Genomic DNA, 16,120 nt, shown 5'->3' with positions numbered 1-16,120 from the left:
ACCAAAAAAAATTACAAACATCAAATTCAAAATCCATATTCATTTTCGAACATAAGCCTATTACATAGATTACCAAAATTAAAATATATCTAATTGCTCTTGGCTTCCCTTTGCTATATGTAAATACAATGCAATTAACAAATTATATTATATTATAGATTCTCATATACCCCCCACTCCCCTTCACCCATGTGTGATCTCAATATTTTACTTCTTCCATCTTGTTGTGTTATTACAATTTAATACTTATTCAATTGATTCTATTATTTAATCATGTGGTTTTTGACGGAAGAAGAACTGCAGCAGAATAGAAACAAAGCTACAACATGCAATGAATATAGGCTAGGTCAAGAAGCGATGTCTTCTGACACCCCTCGTCATTGAGCAAATTATCTCACCCCTATATCTGAATAAAGCAGATCTTTTGGCAACTATTGGTGCTGTCATAGTTTTATTCACTTTATCCAAATCCTCCATTGCAAAAAGCTTTCTGGAGTTGCTTTTAAAGCTCTCAGCCTGGTCATTGGTTTACACCTCCTGCCTGCTCTAATGGGAGTTGTGGTCCCCAAAATATGGAGGGCATCAGGTTGGCAAAGGATGCTGTAGGTGAGGAATTGCACGCCAGGCAATTCACCCATGAGTAGGAGAGATGACTGGTGCTTGGTTTGGGGGCAGCATAAATTAGCACCTGCTCAAGTCTGGGAAATGCTTCTTCTTCAACCCATCTCTTTGCTTCTCTCTCCTCCTACAGTTTTCATCTGCAGCTTCATGGTAGCAGCCCCAATATTCGGCTACCTGGGGGACCGTTTCAACAGGAAAATTATTCTCAGCTGCGGCATTTTCTTCTGGTCGGCCATCACCTTTTCCAGCTCCTTCATCACTGAGCAGGTAAGATCATGTTCAGAGGAAGCAGTGGGTGCTCTGCAGCCGATTCTGGGCTGTGTTGATCAACTACCGTATTTTTCGCACGATTGGACGCACCGGACCATAGGACGCACGTAGTTTTCAGGGGGGAAATCAAGGAAAAAATATGATTTCCCCCCCCCCCCCCAGCTCTGGGAGCAGTGGACAGGCTGCACGCAGCCTGTGCGCTACTCCAAGACCTTCTCCCTGCTTTTGCGGGAGGTGGCGGAATTCCCCCACCTCCCGCAAAAGCCCACAGGAGCCCCGCGTGACTCCTGCGGGCTTTTCGACCAGGAGGGAGAAGGGACTGAAACGGCCCGTCAGTCCCTTCTCCCTCCTTGGGGAAAAGCCCCCAAGAACCGCTCGCTCTTTAAAGGCTGCGCGGCTCCTGCGGGCTTTTCTAGGAGGTGGGGAAATTCCTAGAAAAGCCAGCAAAGCCGCGGAGCTCCTTTAAAGAGCGCACGGCTTTTGCCTGCTTTTGCGGGAGGTGGGGGAATTCCCCCATCTCCCGCAAAAGCCCACAGGAGGGAGAAGGGACGGACTCGGCCAGTCAGTCCCTTCTCCCTCCTTGGGGAAAAGCCCCCAAGAGCTGTGCGCTCTTTAAAGGCTGCACGGCTCTTGCAGGCTTTTCTGCGAGGTGGGGGAATTCCCCCACCTCCTAGAAAAGCCAGCAGAAGCCACGGAGCCCCTTTAAAGAGCGCGCGGCTTTTGCCTGCTTTTGCGGGAGGTGGGGGAATTCCCCCATCTCCCCCAAAAGCCCACAGGAGGGTTGGAGAGTAGCGGGAAGGCGTCACACGCCTTCCCGCTGCCCCCCAATCTCTGGGGCTGGCGATGGGGAAAGCGCTGCTTTCCCCACCGCCAGCCTCAAACCCGGGTTGGAGAGTAGCGGGAAGGCGTCGCACGCCTTCCCGCTGCCCCCCAATCTCTGGGGCTGGCGATGGGGAAAGCGCTGCTTTCCCCACCGCCAGCCTCAAACCCGGGTTGGAGAGTAGCGGGAAGGCATCGCTGCCTTCCCGCTGCCCCCCAATCTCTGGGGCTGGCGATGGGGGAAGCGCTGCTTTCCCCACCGCCAGCCTCAAACCCGGGTTGGAGAGTAGCGGGAAGGCATCGCTGCCTTCCCGCTGCCCCCCAATCTCTGGGGCTGGCGATGGGGGAAGCGCTGCTTTCCCCACCGCCAGCCTCAAACCCGGGTTGGAGAGTAGCGGGAAGGCATCGCTCGCCTTCCCGCTGCCCCCCGATCTCTGGGGCTGGCGATGGGGGAAGCGCTGCTTTCCCCACCGCCAGCCTCAAAGAGCAGACTCTCCTGGCTTCAGCGGAAGCAACGCATAGCCTCCGGAGCGCAGGCTTCAGAGGCTTTGCCTTGCTATCGCTGAAGCCAGGGAGCCTGCATTCGCTCCATAGGACGCACACACATTTCCCCTTCATTTTTGGAGGGGAAAAAGTGCGTCCTATAGAGCGAAAAATACGGTAAGTATCGCAGCTTTGCTTCTAAGCTTCCACGTGGAAGTTTTGCTAGCTTAAAAAGAGAAAGGCAAAAGTCTATTTATTAATCGTATGCAGTGACATAGACAAATACCAGCAGAAACTTTTGTCAACTGAATTGGACAGACCTTCCCCTCCCTAGCGTGTGACAAAACCCCACCGCCCAGGGAAGATTTCCCCCGAAACAACCTCGCCGTTGCCTCTTTGTCGCCTCTGTTTTGCCCTTTGAGCTCCAAGCTCGTCAGGTGCAATTTGGGTTTTGGCGTGCCGGGCGCTGCTCTTGCCTAATTTTGGGAGGCTAAATATAGCATCCTCCAGCAACCTCCAAGTCACACACCTGTTTCTGGACCCAGGAGTGGGAAGGGGTTGTTTGTGCCGGAGACATTGCTGCTTTCCGTTGCCAGCGCTGTGACGCCACAGTTCTCCGCAGCTGGGAACAGAAATGCTCCTGTTTTGCAACCTGCTGTTGAAGAGGGCTAATTAATGTATTCCTGGCGAGATCAATCAAAGTCGTGTCGGGCCATTTCCCTCCAGAAGGAGGGAGCCAGCCAACCATCCCACACTCCTCTCGTCTTCTTGGTCCATCTGCATTCCTGGGATCACCCTCATCCTGTCACACCCAGATGGTGAGCAGCCACCCACGTGATCCCACGGGGTGTGCCGTTTCTAATGATTGAATGCTGGTTGTCACCTCGCAGGGATGGGGCAGATGTTGCAGGCTGGCCGGCTGCGTAGGTCCTTTTCCCAGGACAATTCACTGTTTACATTTCCAAAAGGGATTCCTGCCTCTGCCACGGGCTTTGCCTTGTGACCTCAGTCCCCTTCCTCCTCTCGCCCTCTCAGTTTTCCTTTCAGTAAAATGGGTCAGGTATCTGCTTCGGCAAGGCTTATTTGGTTGCTAGCGCCCGGCGTAAAGGGCAACCTTCCTCTCAGTTTGCTGGCCAGGTGGTTCATTTTGTTTTGGTTTTTTTTGTTTTTAATATAATTTTTATTAAGTTTTCCATATTTCATTACATTTCAGAATCAAAAATAAAAGAATTTATAACTTAAAGCATTGCTTAAATAAAGCATCGACCTCCTTCCCTCCCTTTAACAGACTTCCATATCACTTTACCAATTTCTTCACATTCCTGTATTTCACTTTTTTACCTTATATCAATCTTAAAGCAATCACCTTCTTAATTTCCCATTCCCAAACATTTCAACTTAAACCTACAAACGTTTTCAACTTTTTACAATTTTCTTTCATATAAAGTATAAATTTGCCCGGGTCCTTTTGGAACAGTTCATCACGGCGATTCCGGATCTTCCCCGTCAGTTTTGCCAGCTCCACATACTCAACCATTTTTACTTGCCAATCTTCCAAGGTGGGGAGTTCTTGTTGCTTCCATTTCTGGGCCAGGAGTATTCTTGCGGCCGTTGCTGCATTCATGAACAAGGCCAGGTGGTTCATTTTGAGCTTGTTTGCTTCACTTACGACAGTCCCTGGCCTTGTGGCCGGCAGGGCCTCACAGCCGTGGTCACTTCCAGGGGTGGCTGGGTGTGCCTCGGAGACAAAGGACCCCACCTTTCCCCTCACACTTTCCACTTGGTGGTTGGCCATCATGCGGTAACTTCTCCTTTTTTCCTTTTCGAACCTCACGTCAGGAAGTGGTGTTTTGCCACATGTTGTAGGTTACCGCAAGCGTGCTATCTTGAGGTGAAACGTGTCTGTGCCTGCCTCAACAACAAAACAAAACCAAACCCCACCCCCAAAACCCTTCATTTCAAGTTTAGATACCTTGGGGATAAAAATACACATTTAATTATGTCAGTGGGTGCATGTCTGGGCTCCTCAGCTGCCGACTGCGGTGTGACATAAAGGCGAGTATTTCTAAAAGCCTTTGGAGCCGCCATCATACTTTGCTTGGCTAGTCACCTCAGAGTCACAAGGAGTGGGGTTTTTTTAATTGATGGGAAGCAAAATGGAATATCAACCCTGCAGGGTGTGTTTACACTAGAGTTTTAAACTGGTTTAGGATGCGCAAGTGGGATCTGCAACAAAATGTTGCAGTGTGGCCTGGGGTGGGTGGGTGTGGCCTAGGGGAGTCCCATGGGCCAGATTGAGAGGACTTGGAAGCCTGCATGCAAAGCTCCCCATTGCTGTTCTAGCAGGTGTCCTATCATACAGAAATAGCCTGATAGAATCATAGAACCCTAGAGCTGGAAGAGACCCCAAGGGTCATCTAGTCCAACCCCTTGCAAAGTAGGAATCTGGTGGAAAGAATATAGAAACATAAGGTTTATTATTCCTGGCAAACAAGGCCATTCTGAGTGCCAGCTCACATGCTGCTGTCATGGAGCCACAATAAGAAGGTCTAACACTCATTGGAGAAGCAGCAGGAAGGAAGTAAAGCCTGAGAGAGAAAACCAACCTGCAGGTAGTTAAGAAGGAATCAGCAAGGGAAGAAAAGGTTGCCATTCTGCCTGCTGCTTCAGGTAGCTTATTGCATGCTTTGTCGCTTTACTTCCAACATATCAGGGAGAGCTTGTTACCAGTTCTGTCATGATCGAATGGTAAAGCTCTCCATTTCCTGCACAGTTGAAGAGTGGGGCATGCTTTTTGGTGCTCCAGTGCTCATGACAAATACCGTTGTCCAAACAAATTCCCCCCCCCCTCCAGTTACCAGCTGCTACATGTTGCTTAACTTTAGCAGCCAAAGGCTCTCCTTCTCTGCCAGCTCTAGACCTCGTCCATTTCTCCTGCCTCCCACCAATTTCCAAAAGGCAAGAGGACATTTCGTTCCTCATCGTGTTTCCTTGTGTACCTTTTAACTGACCTAATGGCCCTCCTACAATCGACACCTCAAAACGTAGCTGGGAAGGCCCAGTATGTAAACTCTGGCATCTGGGAGTTGGTCAGTGCCTCAAAGCCGCCCACTTTCTCATTGTCTCCCTTCTCTGTTGCCCCTAATGAAGGCTGGTCCATTAGGGAGAATGGGGCACTGCCCCACCAGCCACAGCCAGCCACTACCTTCCTGCCTCCTTCCTTACAACCAGTTCAGGGGCTGGTTCTGCCCATCAGCTTCCTCTTCGTCAAGACTGCCCTTGGAGAACTCATCAGGGAAGAATCCTGGGAATTAGTTTGTCAAGGGTGCTGAGAGCTGCTAGGAGACCCCTGTTCCTCTCACAGAGCTACAGTTTCCTCCAGAAACTGCTTTAACAACAATCAATCGCTCTTCCCAAGGAACTCCATGGAATTGTCCGATTCTCTTGTTTTGCAGCCATCAGTGCACGCAACTGCGTTTATTATTTTATTTCTATTATTCTGTGTTTTTCTCCTCTGCCACGGCAACGGTCATCGGGAAGCATTGAATCCATTAATGGGAAAGCAATTAACAGGATATCTGACAGGGTCAGTTTGCAGCATCCTGTTCCTGTGTTGGCATGTTAAAATACAGACTTTGTTCTCCATCTCTCTCTCCCTTTCTCTCTCCCTTTTTATAACTTTGGCAGCTAGCAAAGGGCTTCCCGTATTTGGGAGGTGAGGTGCAGTGTGAGAATGGATAGCCGGCTTGGAAATTCCCGGAATAAGCTTAGTTATCGTGCCCTTTGGTGTCTCTTCACTGCCAGTTCATTCTCACAATGTGGATGGCCCAAGTGGTACCTGCAACAAATTGTTGCAGAGTGGAGGACTCCTGTTGAGGATGACAGCCAGCCAGCCGACCACTAAGCTGCAGAAGTACTTATGCCAGGAAGAAAAATAACATTGACCAGAGTGGCTGGGGCAATCCAGTCAGATGGGTGGGATACAAATTACTGCTACTACTACTACCACCTTCAAGGCAGACAGTGAGCTTTTTGGCTATCCATGAGTGTGATTTCGGGCCTCCCACACCCCCCAAACCCAAAGGGTACAACTGTCACTCCTTTTGTCCCATGAAACCAGGTGTTCATTTTTATTTTTAACCTGCGTTATTTTTATCCCACCGCTCCTACTTTCAAGGCAAGTTGCAAATCAATACAAGGGGAGTTTAGCATTCCGATTTGAAGGTGAAACCGGTGATCTATTATGCAGAGGGAGCAATAAAAAGCACAGCTAATTATACGGCAGGAACACATGCAGCCCGAAAGGGAAACCCATAATCAGCTGGCGCTTCGTCCAGGACACCTGCCAAGATAAGGTGGGCCTGCACACCCTCCTGGAAGTTAATTTGGAAGGTAGGCAGCCACCCAATTCAAAGAAATATTCAGCGATTAATCATGCGAAGTCCATTTAAATCTGCATCTTAAAAAATTGTGGGGGAGGTAGGAAGAAAAATGCCTCAATAAAGCAGGACTGGGGAGCCTGTGGGGGGAACGCTAGAGGTATATAAAATTATGCACGCGGTAGAGGAAGGTTTTATCTCCCTTCCCCACAACACTACAACTCAGGGATGTGCAGTGAAGATTTAGGACACACTTACTCAGGGACGTTGGTGGCACTGTGGGTTAAACCACAGAGCATAGGACTTGCCAATCAGAAGGTCGGCAGTTTGAATTCCCGCAACAGGGTGAGCTCCCGTTGCTCGGTCCCTGCTCCTGCCAACCTAGCAGTTCAAAAGCACGTCAAAGTGCAAGTAGATAAATAGGTACCGCTCTGGCAGGAAGGTAAACGGCATTTCCGTGCGCTGCTCTGGTTCGCCAGAAGCGGCTTAGTCACGCTGGCCACATGACCCGGAAGCTGTACGCCGGCTCCCTCGGCCAATAAAGCAAGATGAGCACCACAACCCCAGAGTCGGCCACGACTGGACCTAATGGTCAGGGGTCCCTTTACCTTTACCTTTACTTACTCAGGCAACATAAACTATGGAACTGGCTCCCGCAGGAGGCAGTGATGACCACCGGTTTGGATGTCTGTGAAAAAGGATGAAACAAATTTATGATGGAGAGGGCTATCGATGGCTACTGGGCATGGTGTGTTGCCTCCTCTGTCAGAGGCATCAATGCTTCTGAATATCAGTTGCTGGAAAACTCAGGAGGGGAGAGGCCTCTCATGCTCAAGAACTGCTTGCAGGTGGAGAAACGAAGGATGAATCTGCAAAGTTTTGTTTTCAGAATGAAACCAGTTTCCTAAAAAAAACAAAACACTTTTCTGGGTCAGAAGATATATGCAACAGATCTAGATTGTGCATAGAGTACGTAGAAAAAAAAACAACTCCTCCATCTCCACTGATTCTAGAATAAAACGTTACGTGTACACAGCCTTTGAGTGGACCAACACAAGTGAGCTTCACGACTGAGCAGGGATTTGAACCCTTGTCTCCCGGGTCCTAATCCTGTACCACAGTGGTTCGGCTGCAGTGCTGCATACACCACGGCTTCAAGTGCCACCTTTTGACTCTGGTGTCTCCACCACCACCACCAGATGTCCACCATCAATAGTGGACCCCAATCGACTTTCCAGGACGAACGTTTCCCTTCCCCTTGCTTTAATCTAATACAAAAATTCAGGAATTGGACCTGCAACTTTTTCCCCCTCCTTCATGGCAATGACATGTTCTGTGCGCTGAGCTATGGGCTTCTCCTCTACAAGGCCTTAGGATATTTTGGTCCCAGCTGTGTGTTTCTAAAGAAACAACAACACACCACAAGAATTTCAGTTCCACGTAAACGTTTCTCAGGATCTGGATGTGTGCAAGCCTAGCCCAGAGGCCTCGCAGCTCTCTCCGGGATTTCCCGCAGCCTCCGATCGCATCACATGCATTTTCTAATGCTTTCTGACCCCGGGATTTAAGGATCATGTGCTTTTTGAGATGGCGAGGCAGTTTGCCCCTGGGCTTTAGACATACTTCAGCAGATTATCGCTTTATCACTGGCTGCGGAGCTCTTGGAGAACAGTAGCGTAATTCTCCTTTTCTTAAGCAATTTAGGAGGAGAGCAAGAGGAGCAGGGACACATTTAGGCTTATTAAAGTATGGATTACTTGCATGGCTGGCCGTCCGCGGATGCAGGAATGGGGTGTTGGTGAGGAATGATGGCGTGGGGAGGGGGGTTCTCGAACCTTTGCAAAAAAAATACTATTTCGATTTTAATGCATTTAAAGAGATTGCAGAAGAATGCCGGGGAGGAGTACATTGCCGGGCTGAGCCAAATTTCGACGGGCAAAGAGTTCTGGTGTGCTGGGGGTGTTTCCTGCAAACTCCTCAAAGCTGCTGTCTTTTTCTTCACAGCCTGTTCGCAGTTTTCCTCTTTTCGTACAGTGTTTTAAGACAGTTTTTTCCTTTTGCTGGCTTGCGATGAAGCCAATCAGGGTTTATATTATTAGTATTAGTAGTACTGGTAGTGGTAATAGCAACAATAATTTAACCACTTTCCAAAAATGTGTCTTGGAGTGATATACATAATGCAATGAAAACAGCCTAAAGCAGGTAAAGGGAAAATGGAAAATAACAGCAGCTTAGTTTATTATTATTATTATTATTATTATTATTATTATTATTATTATTATTATTATTCATAGCCAAGAGGGGATTCGAACCCTGGTCTCCTTGGTCCTAGTCCAACACTCTAACCACTAGGCCACACTGGCTCCCTACAGCAGCTTAGTTTAGAAGCAATACGAGGTCGACACCTATGGCAGAGACTTGGTCATCCAACTGGGAAAGGGGGTCACAATAAAAATATAAATCGCCTTTGGAAAGTGCAAATACTGTTGTATCTCGACAGCTGCACAGAACAGGGGCATCTGCACTGAAAGCCCTGCTCCGAGTTACTCCAACTATGTAGCTAACATCATAGCATCGCTGCACCAACCAGATTTCAGGAAGTGATGTCATCGCAAAGCCTTGACATGTGAACTGTACTTCCTGCCCTCACTCTGAATGGTTGGGTGTTTTTGTGCCCCTTTTCTAGCCCCCTCCCTGTTATTTCATGGAGTGGAGTGGGGTATTTCACAATGGGGACGCCATTGTTCCATGAAATTCTTGCACACACCCATTGCACCACGGCCCTGGTTTAAAATACTGTTGCAGACTTAAAAAAGATCAAAAGTTGTCTTGTTTATTTGTCCTGTCTCGAATTATTCCCAAAAAACACACGAAAGGAATGCCAGGCAGTCGCCGTGTCATTATCATACAGCAAGTAAGGCTAATGACTCAGCAGCCATTTGACATTTCTTTTGTATGGGTGTAATATATCTGTTTACTCAAAAGGACAATGTCCCAGACTTTAACCATCCATTCTGAGTTGACTGGCAGTGTGTGTATATATATATATATATATTTCTGTCCTCCATTTTCCTGTAGTTGTTATTCTGCTGGCTCCCAAAGGAAGGCCATTCCCTCTACTTCCGACATTTAGACAGCGAGTGCCGATTGTTATCATCCTCACGCAAAAGAGGGAGGTTTTGGAAGGCTTGAGGGAGTGTCCCAGTTTGCAGAAGTGCGCGCACACACACAAAAATTAGAGGGCAGAAACTCTCAGAGTGAGGGAAACCCTGGGAACAGGCCGATGAGGCCTGGGCATCCTTGAAGTCTCTGTGTCTACGTGCCAAGCTGGTTGTGAAGGCTGGTCTGCACCTCAGCTCTCCATGGCTTTGTCCATTCAAGGCTAGGGAAGTGGGAGAAAGTCAGTTCTGCTTGTGTTTAAATTCGCGCTTTCCGGAACACTGCGTGGATCTCAATGCAGCCAGCTTTCGAAATTAGCATTTCTCCGAATTTTGCAGTCCAGTTCTCTAGCTATGAACTTTGCACAAGCGGGTGTATGGGTGGGTGTTCAACGTCTCCCTTCCCTACTTGTTTCTAAATCTAAATAGTCCTTCAAAGGTGTTGCTAATTGAAATATACTTGGAGTCGAGAGTGGATTTCATGCTCTTTATTCAGCTCATAGTGGTGAGGAGGAATGGAAGGCCCCTCAAAGTATCTGCTTTATATACATTATTTACACAATGGGCTGCATGTGATTGGCTAATTCCGGAATTCTCCTGTAGGCCAATCAGGTTGTGGATTCACTTCCATCTGGAGTAGATTGGGTGGCTCCTGCAGACCAATCATACTGCTGCATTTTGGATCCTATTGTTCTAGGACCAATCAGACTGCTGCATTTTGGATCCTATTCAACTCAATACATAACACTAATCCCACAGAAAAAGTTACAAGAAAGGAGGTGTCAATTTAATATCAGGAACAACTTTCTGAGAAAATTATTTCCTTCCAGTAGCACCTTAAAGACCAACTAAGTTAGTTCTTGGTATGAGCTTTCGTGTGCATGCACACTTCTTCCCACCACCCTTCTGAGTAATACCCCTCCCCACCTTCTCACTATATAGAAGGATCTGGCAACTTCTGTTTCAGTGTATCTGAAGAAGTGTGCATGCACACGAAAGCTCATACCAAGAACTAACTTAGTTGGTCTTTAAGGTGCTACTGGAAGGGAAAAAAATTTTTTGTTTTGACTATGGCAGACCAACACGGCTACCTATCTGTAACTGGAACTTTCTGAGAATAAGAGATGTTTGACAGTGGGGAGGTTGTGGACTCTCCTTTCTTGGAGATTTTAAAGCAGAGGTTGGAGGGCCATCTGTCATGGATGCTTTAGCTGAGATTCCTGCATTGCAGAAAGTTGGACTAGGTAACCCTCCCTAGTCCCTTCCAATTCTACAATTCTATGATTCTTCTCCTCAAGTAAAAATCCTCAAATATATATGTGTGTGTGCACATGCTTGTGCATTTGCGTTAGCGGAAACACCCCTTGTCTGTTCCCGCTGCAAATGTTTTGCCGGCTAATTTGTTCAGCGTGTGCTCTGTGAGAATGGCCGCTTCCTTGAAAGGCCTCTTGGCTCCCCTCTTGACTGGGCATCAGCAGATTCCCCACGGTATTCCGGAGCGGTTTAGTGTTGGGCGACGGACACTCATTAAATGGCCCTGAGTCATGCGCCTGCCCTTTAGGGCTCAGCCCACACACATCTGTCTCTGATATGACAAGGGCAGCAGGAAACATTTAATTGGACCTGTAATTATAGGGCACGCGGCTGCATAACAGTTCCCAAAAAAGGGTACCGAGGTGGAGCTGCCAAGCGCACAAAAGGCAAATTGAGGTTGGCTGGTTTGCAGCGCGGTGCATAGCCAATGTGCCGGGACAGCAGATTTCCACCTGCTTTTAGACCGGCTTGCAGGACAGGCAAGGCATTTGCACAGAGGAACGTAGGAACTTAGCACCTTCTGCATGCAAAACCACTGAGCTACTGCCCTTCCCTTAGAGGCAGAGTAAGATACTAGTCCTCATGGTTCAAATTAAAGAAGTGATTCAAACAGGGAGCTGCCTCTTTATACCAAATCACACCACTGGTGCATCTAACTCAGTATTGTCGACACTGACTGGCAGCAGCAGATTAAGTGTTATGTGCAGGGCAGGCCAGAGGGAACTGAGGGAGGCTGAGGCTTGGGGGGTGTTCCATTTATCTATTACATTCCAGCCCCAGCTTTACTCCAGAGAGAGCATAGGTGCTTCCCTCCCTGCCATGCTGTTTTCAGAACCACCCTGTAAGGTAGGTTAGACTGAGAAACAGTGGCCGGCCCAGCAAGCTTCATGGCCGAGTGGGGGATTCGAATCCTGGTCTCCCAGGTGCTACTCCTAGTCTAACACTCTAAACTGGGATTTCCCAAACTTGGGTCTCTCTCCAGCTGTTTTTGGACTACAATTCCCCTCATCCCTGACCACTAGCTAGGGATGATGAGAGTTGTAGTCCAAAAGCAACTGGTGGCCCATGTTTGGGAAACCCTGCTCTAACTGCTACACCACACTATTCCACAGTAGAGTTTGAACTGGAGAGGGAGTTCCTTCTGATCTGTGGCTCAGGCATTTTAGGGGAGTTTGGGACTGCTGCGTGAATCGTGATGACAACAGACTGACTCTTTCTCCCCTTTTCCTTCTCTTACCCTCAGTATTTCTGGCTGTTCGTCCTCTCGCGGGGTTTGGTCGGCATTGGCGAAGCCAGCTACTCCACCATTGCGCCCACCATCATCGGAGATCTCTTCACCAAAAACACCCGGACCCTCATGCTCTCCGTTTTCTACTTCGCAATCCCTTTGGGCAGGTATGGAACTCCACGGACCTCTTGACTCCTTGTTTCTACACGTATCGTGTTTCGTTTCTTTGCTTTCTTACTCTGAACACAGAAAATGCCTTGAGCCCTGGGCCATGTCTGCACCTTACATTTGAAACACTAACAACCTTCAGTGTCCTTAACAAACTAGAGTTCCCAGAAAATTCTTGGAGTGGGTGTGTTTAAAGTGGGTTCGTAGTGCTTTAAATGGATGGTGTGGAAGCGGCCTTGGTTTTTTTGCTCTGGCCCAGCCTACTGTTACCTTCAGCCCCACCCACCACTCATCCTGGCCCCCCCACCGGGGGCATGTAGCCCCGACAGAATGTCCCTGAGGTACAGAATAACTGAGGGGCCAGTTTGGAAACCTCGGCTACGGTGCCAAGCTTGGGGCTAATGGCTTCCTCCCCTGCTTCGAGCCGCCCTTATCAGCCTGGTGCATTCTGGGGATTCCTCTCTCCTCACAATGCCTCCTTGCCCCAGCTTGGCATGGTGACAGACAGGGTGGGCACTCCACATTCCAGCTGGCAGGGCCGTTTCCTGCGGGGAATCTCAGCGCCGCATGTTTACTTCCATCGGCGCGGGGGAAACCTTTCCCGTAATCAGTCGGGTGACAAAACATCTGTGGCGGGCTGGCGAACAAGCTACCCTGAACTCACCGTTTGCAGGCCAGCTTGGAGACAAAGGGTTGAAAGCATTCCTTTTAGCTCTTCAGGAAAAAATGCGTCCCCAGGCCCGCCTGAGAACGCTGGGGGCAGCTTTTTCCTGAATAACAGCAGGAAGCGAGGCTGTGAGTTTGGCCCGTGACGCTGGCTTTAAAATAGCAAGCTCGATATTGTTTGGGTGGTGTAGTGAGGAGGGTCAGATCAAATGGGGTCCATTTATCTGAGAGGGGTCAGCAGGATTATTCCTGGAAGTCCCAAATACTCTTAAAGGCAACAGCCAGCCCCAGTTGTTTGCTCCTCAGCAACTGGTACTTAGAGATGGTCAGGATCTGTCTGTGAACCAAACCAAACTACTCTAGATTCTCTTAAAGAATCCTGGGAGTTTCATTTTGGTGAGGGGGATTTCAATAGGCCTCCTCTCAGCACTATGGATTTCCAAGGGTCCCTATAGAAAAGGCAGCAGCTGTTTAACTAGACCAAACGCCTTGAGGACTTTGTGACCTTAAGGGCTAAAGACCTGGAGAGCTCTCCAATGCTGCTCCTACTCAGAGTGGACCTACTGAAAACAATGGAAATGACTAATTTGGGTCAGATTATTTCAGTGTGTCTGGTCTGAGTAAAGCTCAATTGCATCACACTTTTTCAAATGAGATGGCCAGGATGCTGAATTCCGCACGCTTATACCAGTAGTCCCCTGTTGCCTTGAGGGACATCTTTGGGAGAAGAAAAGGCTAAGGAGTAAACCCTACAGAAATCCAGAGTGAAGTCCCTAAGACGGCTGGATGGTGCCTTGTGCACCTCCTTCCGGCAACTTTGGCCAAGCTGGTGCCAAGCATATTACTCTGCTTTCCTTTGGACCATATCAATGAGGCCGAGAGAGGAGCCTTGTCACTGGGCAGCCCAGGACCTTCATACACAGTGCCCAGGATTTCGCCCTGGGGGTGTCACTTTGGTGCTACAAATGCAGCAGTTGACTTCAACCTCAGAGGCACACTCCGTTGTCTTTCTAGAAAGACAGATGCTGACAAAAAAATACCACTAGCTTTGTTTGTGTAGTTCCTGAGACTGGTTGCAGAATGCACAAACAGCTCTAGATGTTCTCCTGGACTGTGGGACTCCCTTCCCCTGGAAATTCACGAGTGCCTTTCAGCCATGATCTAGTGAAGCTTTCTTTAAAAGAAGCTTTGGGCGGCCACAGTGCAGCTGTTGGATTGGTACAGGTGAAGTTTTCAAGTACCATGTTTTCAATCCGTTTGGTTAGCCGTTCTACACATGTTGGATTCTGCACTTCAGGTGCCGCTGGGAGATCAAGTGGACTAGGAACTTGAATGAACGAATGAACTAATTCCCCTATTTTTCCTCTTGTCTTTTGCTTTGTTCCCCAGCGGTTTAGGGTACATCACTGGATCAAGCGTCAAGCAAGTAGCTGGTGACTGGCACTGGGCCCTTCGGGTGAGCAAGCAGCCTGTTTTTTGGTGTTTGTTTCAAAGATCTGCTCCGCTCTGCCCCTAAGTGAGGTGCCGTTTACAGATCACGTTGCCCACACGTTGAAAAGAATGCATGTGGGACTTCTATGGGTGAGTCATGCTCACCCCCAGTGACCACACCATCGGCATGCTGGAAGAAGATCTGCACCGTGTCTAGCCAGCTTGGTTCTCTCCAGATGTTATTGGATTACAATTCCCATCAGTCCCAGGGATGATGGGAGTTGTAGTCCACAGCATCTGGGGGGTACTGCACTGGCTGTCCCTGCACGCTGGCTATCACATAGAGCTATGCGAGGGAGAGCATAGAGAAGCTCTACCTGCAAACATTGGTGCACACGTAGAGCCTCTTCTGACGTGGTTTCAGCAGATTACAAGGCACTATTACTATGAAGACCCTCGTGACAGGGCAAGCTGGGCATCCCATCAGCCAGGGGCACTGCAGCAGCTGGTTTCCTGCATCAGGAGTGGGGGACAGGATGACTATCAAGGCCCCTTCCAACACTTGCCCAAGATAATAATAATAAACAAGAATCAGGCACCCTTTCGGTTGGCTAAATATTAGAATGCTCCCCTCATGCCAGTGTCATGGGAAACATTACAGGCTAAATAGCTTCCTGGACCACTGTTTTGCTAGAAGTGGAGGAAAAATCTGCTGAAGAATTTAGGATGCTTCTGGCTTGAGGTAGATTATTGTCAGGACAGGAAAACGAAAGGTCGCAGCAGCATTCTGTTCCCTCTGCTGCTCTTTAGTCAAAGTGTCCCTTGGCTGCCATGAAACTCAGCCAGGGATGTTTTCTTGTTTTGTGGGAGGGATAATTGTTTCCCTTTTGCATTCATTTTCCTGCATGAAGGTTTCTCCATTTCCTTCTATACACTTTGGGGGACCTTGAAAAATGTGCGGGGAACACTTTAAGCATGCAGTGGACACAGCAGACACAAAGAGCGCTTGACCAGAAAAAAAGAAAAGAAATAGCCAACAGGAAACAGGGCAGCAAAACTGTTTCCTAACCTTTGACTCCGCTTGGCCTCTTGCCAGCAGAGGAGCGACTTTTCCAGTGGATGGAATTTTAGGAAGGTGAAAACTATGGGATGGGAGGTGTGGCTTTTGTAGATAATGATGTGGGGTGCTAAAATCAGGTCTCCTGGCCTGTTGATGGGGCCAGGCTATCGCCAGCGCATAACTCAGGTGCTCAAAGCTCTACACCAGTTGCCTATATTGCTACTTGGTGTGGATCAAGGCTTTTGTTCTAGCTTATAAGGCCCTGAACAACTTTGATCCAGAATACCCCAAGAAACCACCTAATTCTTTATATCCCAGCCTAATCGCTGAACTCTTTCGGGGAGCCCCTCTGTAATGGTTCTAGGGGTTGCTCGTGCGTAAACCGGCGCCACACCTGGCTGGGTTGCCTGAGTGAACCTTTTCTGTCCGGACAGCCACTCGCCCGTGGCTGTCTCAATCGCTGGCAGAATCCGTCAGTGGGCGTTTCTTGAACTTCTTCCAGCAAAGAAGCTCTTTGACGCCT

At 48.6% G+C, this 16,120-nt stretch overlaps 1 protein-coding gene across 2 annotated transcripts in view; it reads left to right on the top strand.

Moving 5' to 3' along the window:
- SPNS2 (SPNS lysolipid transporter 2, sphingosine-1-phosphate) overlaps positions 1 to 16,120 on the top strand; it is a gene marked incomplete at its 5' end in the record, with an annotated part of 102,011 nt that overhangs the window by 55,175 nt on the left and 30,716 nt on the right. For both annotated transcript variants that reach the window (XR_014541933.1, XM_083587753.1), the window contains 3 exons: positions 752 to 888; positions 12,288 to 12,439; positions 14,496 to 14,562. Coding sequence is in view for 1 of the 2 variants with exons in the window: in XM_083587753.1 (XP_083443879.1) it covers positions 752 to 888; positions 12,288 to 12,439; positions 14,496 to 14,562 (356 nt within the window). The remainder of the gene's footprint in view (positions 1 to 751; positions 889 to 12,287; positions 12,440 to 14,495; positions 14,563 to 16,120) is intronic.

This window comes from Podarcis filfolensis (assembly GCF_964270895.1).
Source record: "Podarcis filfolensis genome assembly, chromosome: 15".
Classification (NCBI taxonomy): domain Eukaryota; kingdom Metazoa; phylum Chordata; class Lepidosauria; order Squamata; family Lacertidae; genus Podarcis; species Podarcis filfolensis.
The sequence above is the reverse complement of the archived record's forward strand: the minus strand, read 5'-3'. Positions and strand labels throughout refer to the sequence as shown.